The following is a 17,012-nucleotide window of genomic DNA, read 5'->3' on the forward strand; positions in this document are numbered from 1 at the left end:
CGCGAGCGGCTGGACACCTTCTCCGCCCTGGCGGCCTTCTTCTCGGAAGCGCGGCCACCCCGGCCCTCCTCGCACCTCAGCCCCCCTCATCACAGGAGTGCGGCGCCGGACGCCAGCGTGAGCGCCAGGGCGGAGTGGGCGGGCAGAAAATACGTCACTTCCGGCACCCAGCTCCAAAAAAACACTGAAAGGACCCCAGTACCAAAAATAGAGATGGGCAGGGCCAGGGGCAGATAAAGAGAGATCACTCTAGTAAACAAATGAGTAAATAAATATTGAAAACTAGAAAGAGCACCAAGACCCCAGGGGGTTTGAGCCCTAAATAACATTCACTGACTAACCACCTGGGTGCTGCAGCATTTCCTTACGTTATCCTCGCCCTCCCAGCTCTGCCACCACCTTCCCCTCGCCGGGACGAGGGCAAGTACTAAAGTCAGAGAACCCGGACCCAGAAACGCTGGAAAGGGGAAAGAGCATGCTGGTCAGTCATGGTCACTGATGCTGGGCTGTTGGCTCGTCCTGCCCAGCTGAAAGTCTTGGCCAGGTCTGGGTGACCTGGGTTCCTCCTGCATGCCAGGGTGTCAGGCAGTGGACTGTGAGACCCGACTGAGCTAAAGTGAGCTAAAGTTGTCGGCTAATGACCCCAGAGATTATTGTTTCCCTCTCCCCTTATCAAAGGGAAAACTACTTAAACTGCAAAAACCTTCTTGTGCTAATTGCAAGCCTGCCCAGGAACAGACGGTATGTTAAAGGTGGTCATGAAACACTATCCCTATAAGTGTAAGATGAGTAAATGCGTTTTAAGTTTGTCCCCCTTGTAGCTGTGAAAAAACCCTGACCTACATCTGAACTTTGTGTTTTGAAAAATCCTATAAAACCTATACACAATCCTGTAACGGGGCTTCACTTTTCTTAGGAAGTGGAGTTTGCACTTGTGAAATAAAATTCTTTCAGTTTTATCTGTGTTCCCGTATTTGGTGTTCTCTCACTGGCTTGGTATAACATTTTTGGAGGCCCCAGCAAGATATATCTTTACTCTGGCTGGTCAGCCGGCGACACCTAGGCCCACGGTGTCGGAGAGAGGCCCAGGAGGCCACCCTGACCATTTTGATCAGGGCCCTGGGGACTCTGACGCCAATCGGGAGGGATAACAGAAGCTGCCGACATCTGAAGGAAGTTTATCTGGTCTGAATTTCTCTGGAGATCAGGTAGCAATTTGTATTCCTATGATTAGTCTGGAAACGATCCTTTAGGCCAAAAAGAAAGTTGGATGCAACATCAATTTCCTTGCCCAGGGCTTCACCACGACACCGGGGAGATCAGCAGTTTCTGTATGGCTGTTTGGTGCACAGGGATATAGTCATTGTAAATTTGTCTGTCTCTGTTTTGTGTTGTCTGTCTGCTTGCTTGTTGTGCCTCTTGCCTTTCCAGGTCTCCTGAGAACCTTGGGAGCCGGGCCGTCTAAACCTTCAACTCTTAGTGCTCTTGATTGTGTCATAAACGATTTTAATGAAATTTATACTACACAGAAAAAAAGCTGAATTTGGGATTAAATTTTCCAAGGGGAAACTTCTAACCTTATGTTGATTAGAATGGCCTTCATTTGGTGTTGGGTGGCCGATGATGGGAACAAGGGAACGTTTGACAAAGGAGTTTGCTGAGAGGTTTGGAATCAGGTTACAGGAACGGGTGGGCCTCGACAACGGGATCAGTTCCCCTGTATTGATGTACGGATGGCATTTGTTGAGACTAGCCCAAAACTGTTAGAGTCTGTTTTCCACACCCACCAGCCCACATGGGACAACTGCCAGCAGCTTCTTCAGACTCTCTTCACCACTGAGGAGCGGGACCGCATCTACCACAAGGTGGTCAGAGCAGCCCTGGAAAACGCCCCTGGCTTGGCCCCCGGCTCTCAGGGGTACCTACAGCATGTGGAGACAGAAATCCCAACTGTGCGACCACACTGGGACCCAAACAGAGGCAGGTAGGAGAGACCTGGCTAACTACTGCCAGCATCTTTTGGGAGGACTCCGGCAGGCGGCCAGAAAGCTGACCAATTTGAGTAAGGTAAGCGAGGTAAAACAAGATAGGACAGAGTCCCCTGCAGCTTTCTTGGAGGGGCTTTTAGAAGCCTATAGGGTTTATACTCCCATAAACCCCGATGCTCTGGAAAATGCGGCTGCTTTAAATTTGGCTTCTGTATCACAGTTGGCCCCAGATTTTAGAAAAAAGTTACAAAAGTTAGAAGGATTTGAAGGGAAAAATAGATTGGAGCTCCTGGGTATAGTGCAGAAGGTTTATGATAACAGAGATTCCCTTGAAGAGGTGGCTGCCAAAAAGTTAGGAAAAGTGACCATCGCAGCACTGCAGAGTTATGAGGCTGACAAGAGTCAAAAGACAGGGACCAAAGTTCAAAAAAACCGACAAAAGTGAAAGACCCAACTTGGGAAAGGATCAATGTGCCTTTTACAAAGGAAGTGGGGATTGGGAACATGAGGGCCCCTTAAAAAAGCAATGGGAACAGGAGCAAGCTAAACCTAAAAAGCCTGAGGTCCTCGCCCTAGAAAACATGATATAGGGAACTCAGGGCTCATACAGGTTGAGCCCCCGTCCCATGGTAAAATTAAAAATCAGGGACATTACAGACAAGTTTCTTGGTGGATACCAGAGCAGTATCCACTCAGTTTTGACTGAGCCATTAGAGAAAATGACCAAACAAAAGAGTTTAGTTCAGGGGGCAACAGGACAAAATTTATAAGTATATAGATGGACTACGGCCCAGATTGTGGACTTGGGACATCAGCAAATAACTCATTCCTTCCTGGTAATTCCTGAATGCCCATATACCTAGGAAGAGATTTACTGAGAAAACTGGGGGCAAACATTACTTTTTCAGAACAAGCTGACTTAAAATTGGGGGTTCCTGCCAGGACGATTAAAATCATGGTTACTTGCCCACTGTCTGAATATCTGCTGGTGGCTGAGTCTCAGCCCACCCCTCAACCAATAATCAAGGAACTTCAAAAAGAATTTCCACAAGTATGGGCAGAAACCAATTCCCCGGCCTGGCCAGACAACACCCTCCAATTGTAGTTACACTAACCTCTTCTGCTCAGCCTATTTCAGTCTGACAATACCCCATCAAACTAGAGACAAGGATCAAAATCAGAGAACACATAGACAGGCTGCTTGCTGCTGGGATCCTGAGGACCCGTCAGTGGGCATGGAACACTCCACTTCTGCCAGTTCTGAAGCCTGGGACCAACGAGTACTTACTGACCAGTCCAAGACCTTCGTGAGGTAAACAGGTGAGTGGAGACTGTGCACCCCACAGTCCCCAACCCGTATACTTTACTAAGCCTCCTGCCCCCTCAATGGCAAGTCTACTCCGTGTTGGATTTGAAAGATGTGCTCTTCAGCCTCGCATTGGCCACAGTAAGCCAGCCTTTGTCTTTGAATGGACTGATCCAGAGGGGGGAAACTCAGATCAGCTTATGTGGACCCGACTGCCACAGGGGTTTAAAAATGCCCCAACCTTATTTGATGAAGCCCTAAACAGAGACTTAGTTCCATTCCAGTTGGCACATCCTGAGGTGTCGCTACTGCAATATGTAGATCTTGTTGCCGTGGAAAATAAAGCCATTTGCTTACAGGCCACCAGAGACTTGTTAAGGCTATTACAACAAATGGGGTATCAGGTATCAGTCAAAAAGGCCCAGATATGTGCCACTAAAGTGACCTACTTAGGATATAAAATTAGCAAAGGCAGGAGACAGCTATCTATGAGATGCAAACAGGCTATTCTGCAGATCCTTACCCTGACCATGAAAAAACATGTACAGGAATTTCTGGGAGCAGCAGGATATTGCAGATTGTGGATTCTAGAGTTTGTAGAGATAGCTAAACCCTTATACTCTGCTACTATAGGAGGAAATACTCCATTGATTTGGACTGAGGCTGAACAAAAGGCTTTTGAGGCCCTACAACAGGCCCTTTTGAGCACCCCAGCATTGGTGCTCCCTGACGTTGGAAAGCCCTTCCTCTTGTTGGTAGCAGAAGACAAAGGAGTAGCAAAAAGGCATGCTAACCCAACGCCTTGGACCGTGGAATCGTCCCATGGCCTATCTGTCCAAAAGACTTGATCCCATCACGGCTGGATGGCCGCCTTGCCTCAGGGCCATCACTGCAATGGCCATATTGGTCAAAGAAGCAGACAAACTAAATATGGGGCAGGGACTCACAATCACTGTACCACGTACAGTGCTGTCCATGCTCTGAGGAGGATCAGATCACTGGCTATCAAATGCAAGACTGACCCAATACCAGGCTCTTTTGATTGATCATCCTAGAATTAAATTCACAGATGCCACGTCCCTAAACCCTGCCACTCTGCTGCCTGTCCTGGACCCAATTGCTCCCCTACACGACTGCAGAGAAACATTAAGAAGATGACTGCTGCCAGACCGGACCTCCGAGACCTTCCCCTGCCAGATGCAGAGGAAACTTTCTTCACGGATGGTAGCTTTATGGAACAAAGAATAAGGTAGGCAGGGGCAGTGGTGGTGGATGCAGAGGGAACAACTAGATGGGCCAGCCTCTGAGCCATGGGTGCCACGGGACATCTGCTCAGAGGCTGATTTGATAGCTCTCATCCAGGCCCTACTCCTGGCTGAAGGAAGGACTACCAACATATATTCTGAGAGCCGGTATGCGTTTGCAACTGTCCATGTTCATGGAGAAATATATAAACAGAGAGGGCTACTCACATCAGGAGGAAAGGACATAAAAAATAAACAGGAGAGATTAGCTCTGCCAGAGGCCATCTGGAAACCTAAAGCAGTGGCGGTTATACACTGCAAGAAGACATCAAAAATTGGACATGGTTGAGGCCATTGGAAACCAAAGAGCCGACCAGGTGGCAAAACAAGTGGCCAGAAAACCAGTGGGGAATGATACCCTGGCCCTGCCGATAAAGGTATTCTCTGAGTTGCCCTCTAAACTGGAGTATTCCCAAGATGAAGAAAATCAAAACAAACACATAGGGGCCTCTAAACAAGACAGTGGATGGTGGACATGCCCTGATGGTTGGCTGTGCTTACCACAAGCACTTGGAAGACAACTGATTCAACAAACATACCAGCTGACCCAACTGGGGGAAAAGAAACTGAGAACACTGGTGAGTTCTAAATTTTTCATTCCTAAGTTAGCCTCAATGGTCCAAGATATATGTTCCAGGTGTCAGGCTTGTGCTCCAGTAAATGCCAGCACAGATTCAGGAGAAAAAGGTGTCTGTCGCTGGCAAGAACATCTGGGCAATACTGGGAACTGGACTTTACTGAGCTAAAACCAAGCCATGGATATAGATATCTGTTGGTCTGGGTTGATATTTATTCTGGATGGGTTGAAACATTTCCTACCAAAGGAGAAACAGCTCATATTGTAAGTAAAAAACTACTTCAGGAGCTTATTCCCCAATTTGGTCTCCCATAATTCCTGGGGTCTGACAATGGCCTGGCTTTCACAGCCAAGGTTTCTCAGTTAGTGGCCAAAGCACTAAATACTAACTGGAAACTACATTGTGCCTATTGGCCACAAAGTTCAGGGCAAGTTGAAAGGATGAACCACACATTAAAGTATACTTTGACTAAGTTTATTCTTGAAACAGGCTGTAGCTGGCCAGATCTTCTCCCTCTAACCCTGTTAAGAGTCAGGTGTACACCCCATGTTAAAAAGCTGACACCTTATGAAATTATGTACAGGAGACCGCCCCCATTGTTGCCTAAGGTAAATTTAGAAACTGTTACTGAATGTAATAATCAGACTGTGATTAAATCCTTACAAGCTCTTCAGGATTTACAACAGGAGATTCAGAGCCAGATCCAGGAGACCTGAGCCCCAGCTGAAAAGAACTAGACAAGTCACAAGTTCCACCCTGGAGATCTTGTGCTGGTAAGTCGCCACTCCTCCAAAACACTCAAACCTCATTGGAAGGGGCCCTATCCTATTGTCCCGATGACTCCCTCTGCCCTAAAGGTGGCCGGCATCACTCCGTGGGTCCACCACAGCCACACTAAGGCCACACCTGAGGACCGGACTGAGACAAGATGGAAGATCATCAGCCAACCAGGAGACAAAAAGATAAGACTAATACACATGATAGATTGATAAAACAATGTGTATATATTCTGTGTAATAACCTACAGATAACATCTGGTTGTAATCCTTACGCTCCTCAGGAAATATGGGAGCTTAGATTAACCTCCACTGGGAAAGTTCTTGATAAATATATAAAGGGGCCAGACAATTCAGAGGTTATGTTCAAAATAAGCTTATGCAGCTTAAAAGGTAAAAAACAGCCTGTTACCCACTATATTAAATACAGCCTTGGGCAACTGGGTTTTAATGTTGGGAAGCCTCGATTTCGGAGGCTGTGCTGGTTATTCTAACCCAACCCCCACACAATATTAAGTGTGTCCAGCACTGGATGACTCTCATTGTGAGCTCAGCCCTGGAGATTATCATTGCTCCAAAAGGGGTTGTGAAACCATAGCCCCTTGGAAAAACAGTAATATCTGGCTACAGATGACTCCTATCACTGTGTGTGGCCTAATGACTGTATAACTATCAAACCCAAAAAGATAACAGATTACTCATGAGGATCAGGAAAAACTTGGGAAATTAGGTTATATATGCCAGGATGGGATCCGAAAAATTTAAACCCCCAACCCCAAACCCTAACCCCAATTGGCCCTATTAAAGATTGGGTTTTACCCCATCTGGTGGAAAAAGAACCCCAACAAAAAGTTACAGAAAAACCCGGCCACCCAGAGGCTTTTACACCCACCCTCAGTCTTCTGACACCTACCACCCCCATAAAAAATCCCCTTGCACTACATCATTTTTAGAAATGCTAACTCGGGCCGGGGATTTAGCTCAGTGGTTATGCCGCCTGCATCGCAAGTACAAGGACCTGAGTTCGATCCCCAGCACCAAAAAAAAAAAGAAAAAAAAAAAAAAAAAAAAAAAAAAAAAAAAAAAAAAAAAAAGAAAGAAAGAAAGAAATGGTAGCTCAAGTACATAGACTATGAAATCAGACAGCCCCCAAAGAAGCCAAAGATTATTGGTGATGCCTTGATTAGCCCCCTTATTATGTGAGCATTGGGCTCATAAGCCAACCTGAGACAGTACAATCCGATGATTGTAACTGGAGCAGGCCCAGACTTACATTAGGACAATTAGACATCCAGGGACAAGGGATCTGCCTGGCAAGTACAGGTTTTGATCTGTCTCACTCACCCTACAACGACCTATGCAATAGTACGATTACTAACCACTCCACCTCAGGGGCCTTACACTATTGTGCTGGGAAGATGCTTGGTTTGCTTGTACTGAAGGATTAACTCAATGTATACCTAAGACAACATTCGATAGAGGTCCCTTGTTTTGTATAACTGTCTTTGTGATACCACAAGTTCTGTATTACAATGGCCCCAAGGGGCATGAACATCTCACCCTGACAAACAAAACATCTAGACTCAAAAGAGCAGCCCGTCTTGGTGCCAATCTTGGTAAGCTTAGGGATTGCAGAATCAACAGGAAAGAAAATGTGGGGGAAACTGTATATTATAGCAGGCATTAAAGACATAATCACCTGATCTGTTTGCAGATTTTATCTGAATACTGTTTTATTTGTTTATTTATTTTTTTATTTTTGGTGCTGGGCCCTTGTACTTGCAAAGCAGGTGGTGGAACAACTGAGCCACATCCCCGGCCCATGAATACTGTTTTAAAGATACAAACTTAAAATACAAATAGGAGATTTGAACACTGAATTACGATTAAATATTGAAAAACTGGTAGGAATTTGTGGTTAGTAGAACAAAAGTGAAGTACAGGAAATAGACACAGCATGTCTATCCCAAAAAGCAAAAAAATAACTTCTAATCACTTAGAAAAGAATCATTTTTAGCAAGAACCCTATGTCTTTTGAGCTCTCTGTGTATAAAGGCAGTGAACAGAGTATATTCATGAAATCCTCACAGCCATGTGATTCCACCGTGAAATTTGTTGCAGATGAATTCCACCCAGTAAGTACAACTGACAGCACTCAATGTTCAAGAGTGAGTGAGTAGTAATATACTACATTTGGATGTCAAAGAAGAATCACAGTGTAGACAAGGTGGGTACAATGGTGTGTAATGGGGCTGTTTGGATGGATGGAAATAACATTATAAGCTTTGTCAAATAAAGGTGACTAAAGGTACAAAAATATTATTACGATAATGTGAAACATGAGCTATGTAACACTTACTAAATACCAAATAAAACACACAAACAACAGGAAAACAAAACGACAAGAAATAATATCTACTATATATGGTAAAATCTGCATAAAAGTAACTAGATTTTAGAGTAAAACTAAAAGAGGAAAATAAGAAAGGTTATGTTAACTTAGATGCTTTTCCACCAAAATGATCATAAAATGAAGACAATAAAAATCAATTTTGTAAAATTCTCCAGTACATACTGGAAGACACTATCATTCTAAACATTCATGCTAACAAATTACTATTAAAATTGAAATTCAAAGAGAAAAACTGGATCTAGGTCAAAGACATCTGGAGTATCTGTCACACCTGAAATTGGAGATTTTGAAATATACTACTGAGAAGCAAAATCTGGCCTTTGGAATAAAACTCAAGTGCAGTCCCTGGTTGAGAATCCAGCTCTCACAAAGCATCGCTTCTGTGTGGCAACGCGGCTGGTACATTGTTGTAGACGTCACTATAAAGTGCAGAGTCCTCTTGCTGATTGATCTTCTTAAGTCAGCAGTACCTTCCCTGGCTCCAGCAGTATGTGGGACCTGAGGCCGGGGAGAGAGATGAAAGGACAGTCTCGGTCAGGTCCTGGGGACAGGCGGGCCTGGAGGGGAAGGTGACACCCACAGGGCAGAGGAAAACCTCCTGATCTTGCAGTGTCACCCTGGCGCAGGACTCAGGGCCCTGGCTGCCACCCCAGCAGCTGGTGACATCTGCCGCCATCCTCCTGATCCTCTCCGGTGAGCAGGGAGAACTTTTCACACCTCTCGGGCAGGGGTGACCTTGGCCTCAGTGACACACACTGCCACCCCAGCAGCTGGTGACATCCGCCGCCATCCTCCTGATCCTCTCTGGTGAGCAGGGAGAACTTTTCACACCTCTCGGGCAGGGGTGACCTTGGCCTCAGTGACACACACTCAGATTGCTGCAGCGGGAGAGGCCGCTGACCTGAGAAACGCACCCTCTTGTGACTGTGCACCCCAGGATGAGGGATGAGTGCCTGGGCAGTGGGAAAACTCAGCAGAAACATCAGACACACCCTCGTCCAGTCCCGCACTTACTAAAGAGGAGACGCTGAGGCCACAAGACAGGGCACAAAGGTGAGCGCTAGGTAAAGTCACAGGAGCCTCCTTACAGCCAAGTCCTAGAGCCCAGGCCCAGGCCCTTCCCCTAAACACACTGTGAAGGGCAGAGGCTCTGATCTGAGGCCTCAACCTCGTCATGGCCAAGTGGGCCACGTGGAGAGATGGGAATGAGGATTCCAAGGCTGGAGCGAAGTGTTATTCCACAGTGGATCGGGGAGAACAGAAAAGGCGTCACTCAGAACGGAACGAGAAAGCGCGGGCAGGGAGGGCAGCCGCAGCCCAAGGTCCTTTCTTCAGGTCCTCGCGCCATCTGGGCACAGTCACACGCTGAGCACGTCCAGGCGCCTCCCTAACTAGACCTACAAACCGCCGCAGGGGTGGACGGGACTGCGCGTCACCACTTGGTCTTGAAAATGGCAGCCCAGGGTTCAGGTCGCCCGCGGGAGCTCACTGAAAGGCCCACTTCTCTTCTGAGGCCACGAGACACAGCGGAGCCGCACTGCAGACTCTAACTGCACACGGAGAGGGGAATGGGAACGCAGCGGGGACCCTCAATGCCTGGGCAGCTCACCACCCATGTCTGAAGAGCTCCCGAGCTCCTGGAGTGACAGCTTTGGGGAGTAAGAGCACCCAGGCCACAGCAGTCATTACCTCTGCGGCCTAAGCCTGAGCGCCTGGGAATCTGCAGGCCATTTTCCACTGGCGGAACCGGGGTTTCCTTTCCATCCTCTGTCTCGGGACAGCGGTTGCATCAGGACGGCCATGGGCCCGAATCTCACGGGTGGTATCTCCTGAGCCTCCGAGAGCATCACCCTCTGCCTTGGGAGGGTTCTCCAATCCAAGGGAAGCATCCAAATTCAGCTCTGAAACACAAGGACAGCCGTCAGCACCCACTGTTACCCAGGGCCTCCCTGTGCCACACGCTTCCACCCAAGAGCGTGATCAATAAAGAAAGAGGCCTTGCACGAGAAAGCCCGGGGAGACGGAGTCTACAGACTGCCTGCCTCTGCCGTCGCTGTTTCTTACATGAGCAGGAATGATAAGATGGTGTTGCGGGGAGCAAAGTATTCCCGATTTAAAATTACTCTGGGAAAATTCTAACAACCGCTAGCTACCAGGTAGACAAGGCAAAGATCAGGAAGTCGCGGTGGACATGAGATGTGCTCTGCGGAGGAAAAGGTGGAGAAAATCAAGAAAACTCAGACTTCAGGGAAAACCTCGGGAGAGGAGCACTGGAGACCATGGGAAGATACACTACGGGGAGCAGGAAGCTGCCTGGTCTCTGTGCCGTGTGCGTGAAGGCTGTCGGACATGGGGCTGGGCTCACGATGGATACGGGCCCTGAAAACTGCCGGACCCACAGTGAAAAGTCCCTGTGGTCACTCTGCGTTAAACCACAGATTCAGGTTTCACAGATTTGATTTTCATTCTCAAAGTTTTTATCGTGCTGCTTGCATGGAACTGGGTACTGGTGACACCGAATTAAGGATCGCACAAAATAGTGTGGATCAGGTGTGTGTAAGCATCAGGAACAGGCAGACGCCCCTGGTGCAGAGTGTGTTTCCTACCCTCACATGGGGACACTGAGACGTCAATCTATGGAATCACGGGACCGGCCAGGTAGGATCAGTGACCTGCTGGTGAGGACCTGAGTGTCTGAAGCCCAGGCTCCTGCGGGCTCCTCACTCTTGCTAGAGAATCTCGGGTTCCAGTCTGGCCCTGAGAGAGCAGAGGCCGTGGTCTCCTCCCCACGGTGCCCTGGCAACCCCCACACACAGACAGGAGCCTCAGACCTTTCCTTCCCTTCCTACCTGTCGAGTGGAGCCACTGCTGTCCGGCATCAGTGTGGCCTATGAATCTCCAGGGGGCAGAAGAAAGGCTCAGGGTGGCTCTGCCGGCTCCACGGTCAAGGTACTGACCCGGCTGTGTTCCCACACAGTGGTCCTCGGGCACCTCGAAGGTTGGGCTGGGAAGCCCTTGGGGACAGGTCCCCTGGGCGCGAGCTGAAAGGAGAAGAGGCTTCAGGACACACAATCGCGCTTCTCCCTGTGCTGAGCTTTCCCACTGCAGCCCTTTCTGACGTCCCTGCCTGTGGGTGACACCACCCAGTGACCCAGGCACAGAGGGAGACATCGTGTGTTCCTGGGGATGCTTGGATGACAGAGAGGGAGGCTCACTCTCCACGGGAAAGAAAGGAAATGGAGAGCTAGGATGAGGGGAGCCACAGGCTGCATCCAGAGCAGAGCGCACTTCACGGCCCCGTCGGCTGCATGGAAACGGGGTGGACGGCAGGCGGCGCCTAGGCACAGAACGTCCCTGTTTGTGGGTGGCTGTTGTGGTGTCCTGGGAGCTTCACCGGGCCAAGCTCACACGTCTTGGGCGGCCGAGCCCTGGACCCTCCTCCGTCCCGTCAGTGGACTGCGGTCAGTGCCTCTCCATCTCAGCACGGCCCCACCTCCCACCGCCTCCTTTCACTACAGAGAACACGGATAGTCCTGACCCACAGAGCCCCACAGCGGAGACCTCCGACCCCTAATGTCCCTCCTGTCATTTCAGGAAGGAGAGTTCTGTCCTGTTACCTCTGAGAACGCTAGTGTCCCAATGTCCCGCCCCCACATTCTCCCACACCAGTCGGTACGCCACGGCCTGGAGTCAGATCACCCACTGCACGCACTCCTGAAAACTCCCTATTTGGCTCCCGAGAGTACCAGCAGCACATAATGACTATTTTAGAGGGGAGGAAACGGAAATCCAGGGAGGGCCGGGTGTGGTGGCACAAACTTGTATGTAATCCCAGCATTCGGAGAGGCTGAACAAGGGGAGGGACATGAGTTCAAGACCTGCTGAGGATAGAGAGTAAGTTCAAGGCACACTGAACACAGTGAGACCCTAACTCTAAAAACGCACACACAAAAAGGACAGATGCCAAACAATCTGGAACAATCCACGACCCCTCCAGCACACTGAGTCAGCCTATGAAGCACACCGGGGAAACTCCCACCCTCAGCCGAGGCTGTGAGGAATCGCACATGCCTCCCGCTGCCACCTCTCCTTCCTGTGAGGATGCTGGGCGAGGCTGCTGTTCTCCAGGAGCCCGGTTCTGTCAGGGAGGAAGGCGAGAGGGGAATCGTGTGGCTTCCCACCCTGCTGCTGTTCTCCCCTCCCCCGAGGCATCTCCATGTGCCCAGGCTCGAAGGGAAATACAGACAGTAAGAGAAGCCATGCAAAGGCAGCTTGTCTGGTGGGGTCTCCCGAGAGCTGGGCGCCTCGGACAGGACCACAGCTGAGCGGGGCCGGTGGTCACCTCACCTGGGCAGGGCTGGAGGGCGAGGGGCTCGGCCAGCTTGTGCCCCTCAGCATGGTCTCGGTGGCTCTGCCCCTCACGACTCCCAGGGCCATCCCGAGACAGCAGGTCCCTGATTCTGCGACGGAGGGAGAAGATGATAACCTTCCAACTGCAGCAAGTGTTCCCTATGTGTGTCAACATCTGGTTCCCCAGTTCCACTGCAGACCTGAAATCCAAGGGAGGAGAGAAGGCGGCATTTACAGTGAGAACTCAGCTTTCGGGCAGGCTCAGGGATGACGACGCAGCAGCAGGTCCTAAGGAAGAGAGGGCACCCAGCAGAGTGTGAGTGGGGTGTCGGTGAGGTGACAGGACTGTGCCAGGGAGTTCTCCGAGTACACCCCAGGGCAGCCCTTCCAATGGAACGCTGCCACATGGCTGCTGGCCACCACCTAAGCTGTGTGGTGGGGTCACAGGCGAGGGCAGGCCAATTCCTGAGCCACTCCACACCTACGAGGGATGCCGGCTGCAGCCTGCTCCTCATGGACGCGGACTGCTGCCTGTGACAGACCTGACAGTGAGCCAAGGCCCGCGTGCAGAGATCAGTTCTGCATCGCTGAGTTCCGTCCTTCGGGGACAAGTGGCCGTGTGTGTGAATTCTCAAGGCCATGGTCATTGGCGGTTCTCCCGCACCCTGGGTGGGTAACTGACGAGAGCGACGACACAATACGCCGGCCAGGACACGCAGGCAAAGAGAGCGCCGCGCTGAGAACACACACGTGTGGCCGCCTGACGGGCGCTTAGTTGGGCCCTGGAGATCTGAGGCTCTGCTGAGGGCAAGCGACCATGGGCCCCGGGGCTGTCCTGTCAGGACTGGGATTTCACACGACCTCGTTTCCCTGGTTCCGTTTCTACACATGGAATCCCAGCCAAGCAAGGTGAACCTTGCAGAAAGAGGAGCATCTCCTCGCCACGGCCTCCCGCAGGAGAGCGCAGGCTTCCCTGAGCACAGGGAAACTACTTCACCGCACCTTGGGGCAGAACGACGCCGGGTTAGTAGGCCTGAGAAGCGATGGAGGGGGAACCAAAGGGAGCGGCACCAAGAACACAGTGCCCATCCGGGGCTGGCGCAGGGAGGAGGCAGAAATACGGAGCGCTTCCTGCTTTCCCTGCACCCGCGATCTCAGGTGTCACCACGTCGTTCACAGGCCGTGACTTTCACACTCACCTGGACAGCTCGGCTGCCTGCTCCTCCTGAGGTTTCAGGATGCCTTCAGGTTCTGCAAACAACGCACACACGATGGTCACCACACACACTCACCTCGTGACCCGTTACAAACCCTGTGCTGTGGGACACACAGGCATAAGCGTTCTTGGGCTGAGAACAGGACACCATGAGCAGAATATCAGGTTGCGTCTTCCAAAAGAACTGCAAGGTCCCCTGTGGCACTGGGCAGAATGTCCCCGACCTTGGGAAACAAGATCACACAACGCCACTCGCACCCAGTCTAGGCCACAGTGACAACAATCCTTTATCACGCTGCTCGTGAAATCTAAAATAGTGGCTCTCTAGAAAAATTCCTGCAGGGCTGACCCCGTACTCCACGAGACACTGCGCTGCTGGTGGTGTGGAGACTGAACCGAGGCCACGCGGGCGGAGGAAAGACCTTGGGCTACGGAGAGAGGAGGAAGCTCGCATTCCGGGACGGGGAGAGCGCCGGGGCTGGGACCCGGTGTCAGGGACACAGTGAGACGCAGGCGTGTTTACACGCCGATGCCGGCAGGGACCTGGGAGCTTGACAGGACAGGACAATGAGAAGAGACAGAGGTGGTGGCTAGGAGCAGAGGACCATGCTGATATCTCCTGTGACAGAACGCAGGGGGCTGAGGGGTTTGTGCGGTACAAGGCTGCCAGGCGCCTTAGGCCAACGCTGCATTTCAGAGGGGATGCGGGCCACAGGGTCTGCTGTGGGCCTCTCTCCTCCCTCTGCACAGCTACTCCCACCGAGGTCCGCTGCCCTTTCCTCACCTTGTCTTTCAGGTGTCTGTCCTGCCTCATCCTCCTGCACGTCCACCAGACAGGGCCCTCCTCTCTGTGCCCCGATGCACACCTGCTCCCCTCTTCCCCCTCTGCTTCTGCACTTCCACCCCACTGAATATCTCAGCAGAGCTTCCGCTTCTGTTTTGTTTTTAATGTGGAGAGGTGGCCTCACAGTGGCGCCCAGTCTGGTCTGGAACTCCAGGCTCACGTGACCATCTTGTCTCAGCCTCCTGAGGAGCTCTGACCACTGCCGTGTGCCCCAGCCCACTGCTCTTTGCCTCCGCAGTCCTGGCTTATGCTGGGTCTGCCTCTCATACACTTCTCTGTGCTGCCCACTCAAGGACTGGAGGCCTCACCTCGCCTCTGACGCCTGATTTCCAGCCCCGGTGCTTCTCCAGCAACACTGCCCCGGTGTCTCCACACAGAGCCTCCCCGGGACATGGCTGCCCCTCCCTCAGCTCAGCCGGGCCCCAGGTGTCTCCCAGCGTCCTCCTCACAGGCCAGGGGACAGGCTCGTCAGCGGTGTCACCATGCTTGCTCAAGATATTGTTTATCCTTTCATCGCAAGCCTCTCTGGACACTTGGCAGGACTCTGAATACCTGCTATGGAGTGGAGGGAAAACATCTTCAACCCACCAATCTACTTTTTAATGAACGGCCAAGCAGGGAAAACAGGACGTGAGAACTGGAGGGAGCTGGACAGGGCTGGATGCCAGGTTCTCTCCAAGGACTCTGCCTCATCCTGCAGCTCCTTCTCAAAGGTCCTGTGCGGCCAGCTCACTCAGTCTCCCGCTCTGCCACCCTCGGCTCTGGGGTCAGAAAGCACTGGATCGCAGCCAACCCCAGACATCCTGGTTCCTGTGTCTCTGTCTTCCTCGTGTAGCCTCAGGATGGCAAGAAACTAATCTGTCCCCTGTCCCTAAATTCTCTCTGGCACCAACCTCAACATTCTGTATTGTGTCAGCTGTGTGCAGAGGTCAGGTTCCTGCTTCCTCTACATCCTGACCGGGAAAGGCCCCAATCAAACAAGTCCCCATGGAGTCTTGCATGGAGTGCTGCACCCTAAGGGGCCTCCCGGGCGGCCGCAGATGCCACTCTCAGCCGACACCGGAGCCGAGCACAGAACTGGGGGATCCTGGACTCAGGAGACGCACTTCCAGCGGGATGCTGGGGGACTCACTGGTTCCGTCCTGTGCAGGACTCGCTTCATGCTCCTCTGCAGGGACGGCAACACTGATGCAATGCTGCTGTTGGTAAGGTGGGTCAGGACGCCCAGGACCGAGGAGGGAGCGCTCCGCCACTGAACCTGACAGGAGTTCATCCACTTTCTCATCCTGCTGCTCATCACTGAGGGAGGGGAGAAACGGAGGAACAAAGACAAAGTCAAGATGGATGAGGAAGCACAGCTTCCCAAGTGGGCCTCAAAGCTTCGGGGTGAATTCCAACACCTCTGACCCTTGCTACAAAAGACAAGAGGAAACCGTTCCCCTCTGACTCATGCACTGCTGCCTACTACGAGAATTTGACAGATACAAAGAGAGGGACAGAGCCAGACAGATAGACAGAAAGAGAAAAGCGTGCAGGGAAGAGAGGCGCCTCTGCCCAGGGCACCGTCCAGATAAGCAGTGACGAGGGGAGAGAGCCAGCTTCCCGCTGGGCACAGTCAGGACAGGGAGCCCGCAGTGAGAGCCACAGCAGGGCCCCACCCTGTGCGTGAACTGTGGGGATCTGACAGGGTCCCGGGAATACAGGCTCCAGTGGCGGAGACTGCACGAGAACTTGGGCCTTCTAAGCCTTTGCTTAGCAATATTGAGACAAGACATAATTTCCTGTCGGGTGATCTACAACTTTCCTTGCTGTGCCTCAGCTCTCCACGCACTCGGCGCAGCAGTTCAGAGAGACAATGTGCGTGTGATCCTGACTCTAACCTCTGCGGCGTCTTTCAGGACAATAACGCCCCAAGACTGCTTAGTTCTCCCTGCACAGACGCCCTCTATATTGAGACAACATAATTTCCTGTCGGGTGATCTACAACTTTCCTTGCTGTGCCTCAGCTCTCCACGCACTCGGCGCAGCAGTTCAGAGAGACAATGTGCGTGTGATCCTGACTCTAACCTCTGCGGCGTCTTTCAGGACACAAACCTCTCACACCCCCGCTCCCGTCACTGGCTCACAGCCCTGACCATGCTGGTCACCTGGAGTCCAGGGACTCTGTTTCTTCCTCGTCCTCCGTGTCGCAGTGGTGCTCTGTAAGCAAATTCAGAGAGGCGCAGACAGTCACACTG

The 17,012-nt window shown here is 51.5% G+C and overlaps 1 protein-coding gene across 4 annotated transcripts in view; it reads right to left on the reverse strand.

Annotated features, from left to right (window-relative positions):
- Nucleotides 1–8,820: 8,820 nt before the first annotated feature.
- The window catches only part of LOC104851996 (neuroblastoma breakpoint family member 6-like), a 16,011-nt gene continuing 7,819 nt past the window's right edge, over nt 8,821–17,012 (reverse strand). Inside the window, exons 7-14 of one of the 4 annotated variants that reach the window (XM_010609449.3) lie at nt 16,923–16,974; nt 15,908–16,074; nt 13,915–13,966; nt 12,713–12,825; nt 12,405–12,503; nt 11,215–11,406; nt 10,055–10,266; nt 8,821–8,863 (exon numbers count right to left, since the gene is read on the reverse strand). In XM_010609449.3, coding sequence (XP_010607751.1) covers nt 10,064–10,266; nt 11,215–11,406; nt 12,405–12,503; nt 12,713–12,825; nt 13,915–13,966; nt 15,908–16,074; nt 16,923–16,974 — 878 coding nt within the window. In that variant the 3' untranslated portion in view covers nt 8,821–8,863; nt 10,055–10,063. Of the gene's footprint in view, nt 8,864–10,054; nt 10,267–11,214; nt 11,407–12,404; nt 12,504–12,712; nt 12,916–13,914; nt 13,967–15,907; nt 16,075–16,922; nt 16,975–17,012 lie in introns of those variants that run through there. The other 3 variants (XM_010609448.3, XM_010609450.3, XM_010609452.3) reach the window with 3 other exon arrangements.

This window comes from Fukomys damarensis, unplaced genomic scaffold (assembly GCF_012274545.1).
Source record: "Fukomys damarensis isolate Sample0158 unplaced genomic scaffold, DMR_v1.0_HiC HiC_scaffold_32, whole genome shotgun sequence".
In the NCBI taxonomy this organism is placed as follows: domain Eukaryota; kingdom Metazoa; phylum Chordata; class Mammalia; order Rodentia; family Bathyergidae; genus Fukomys; species Fukomys damarensis.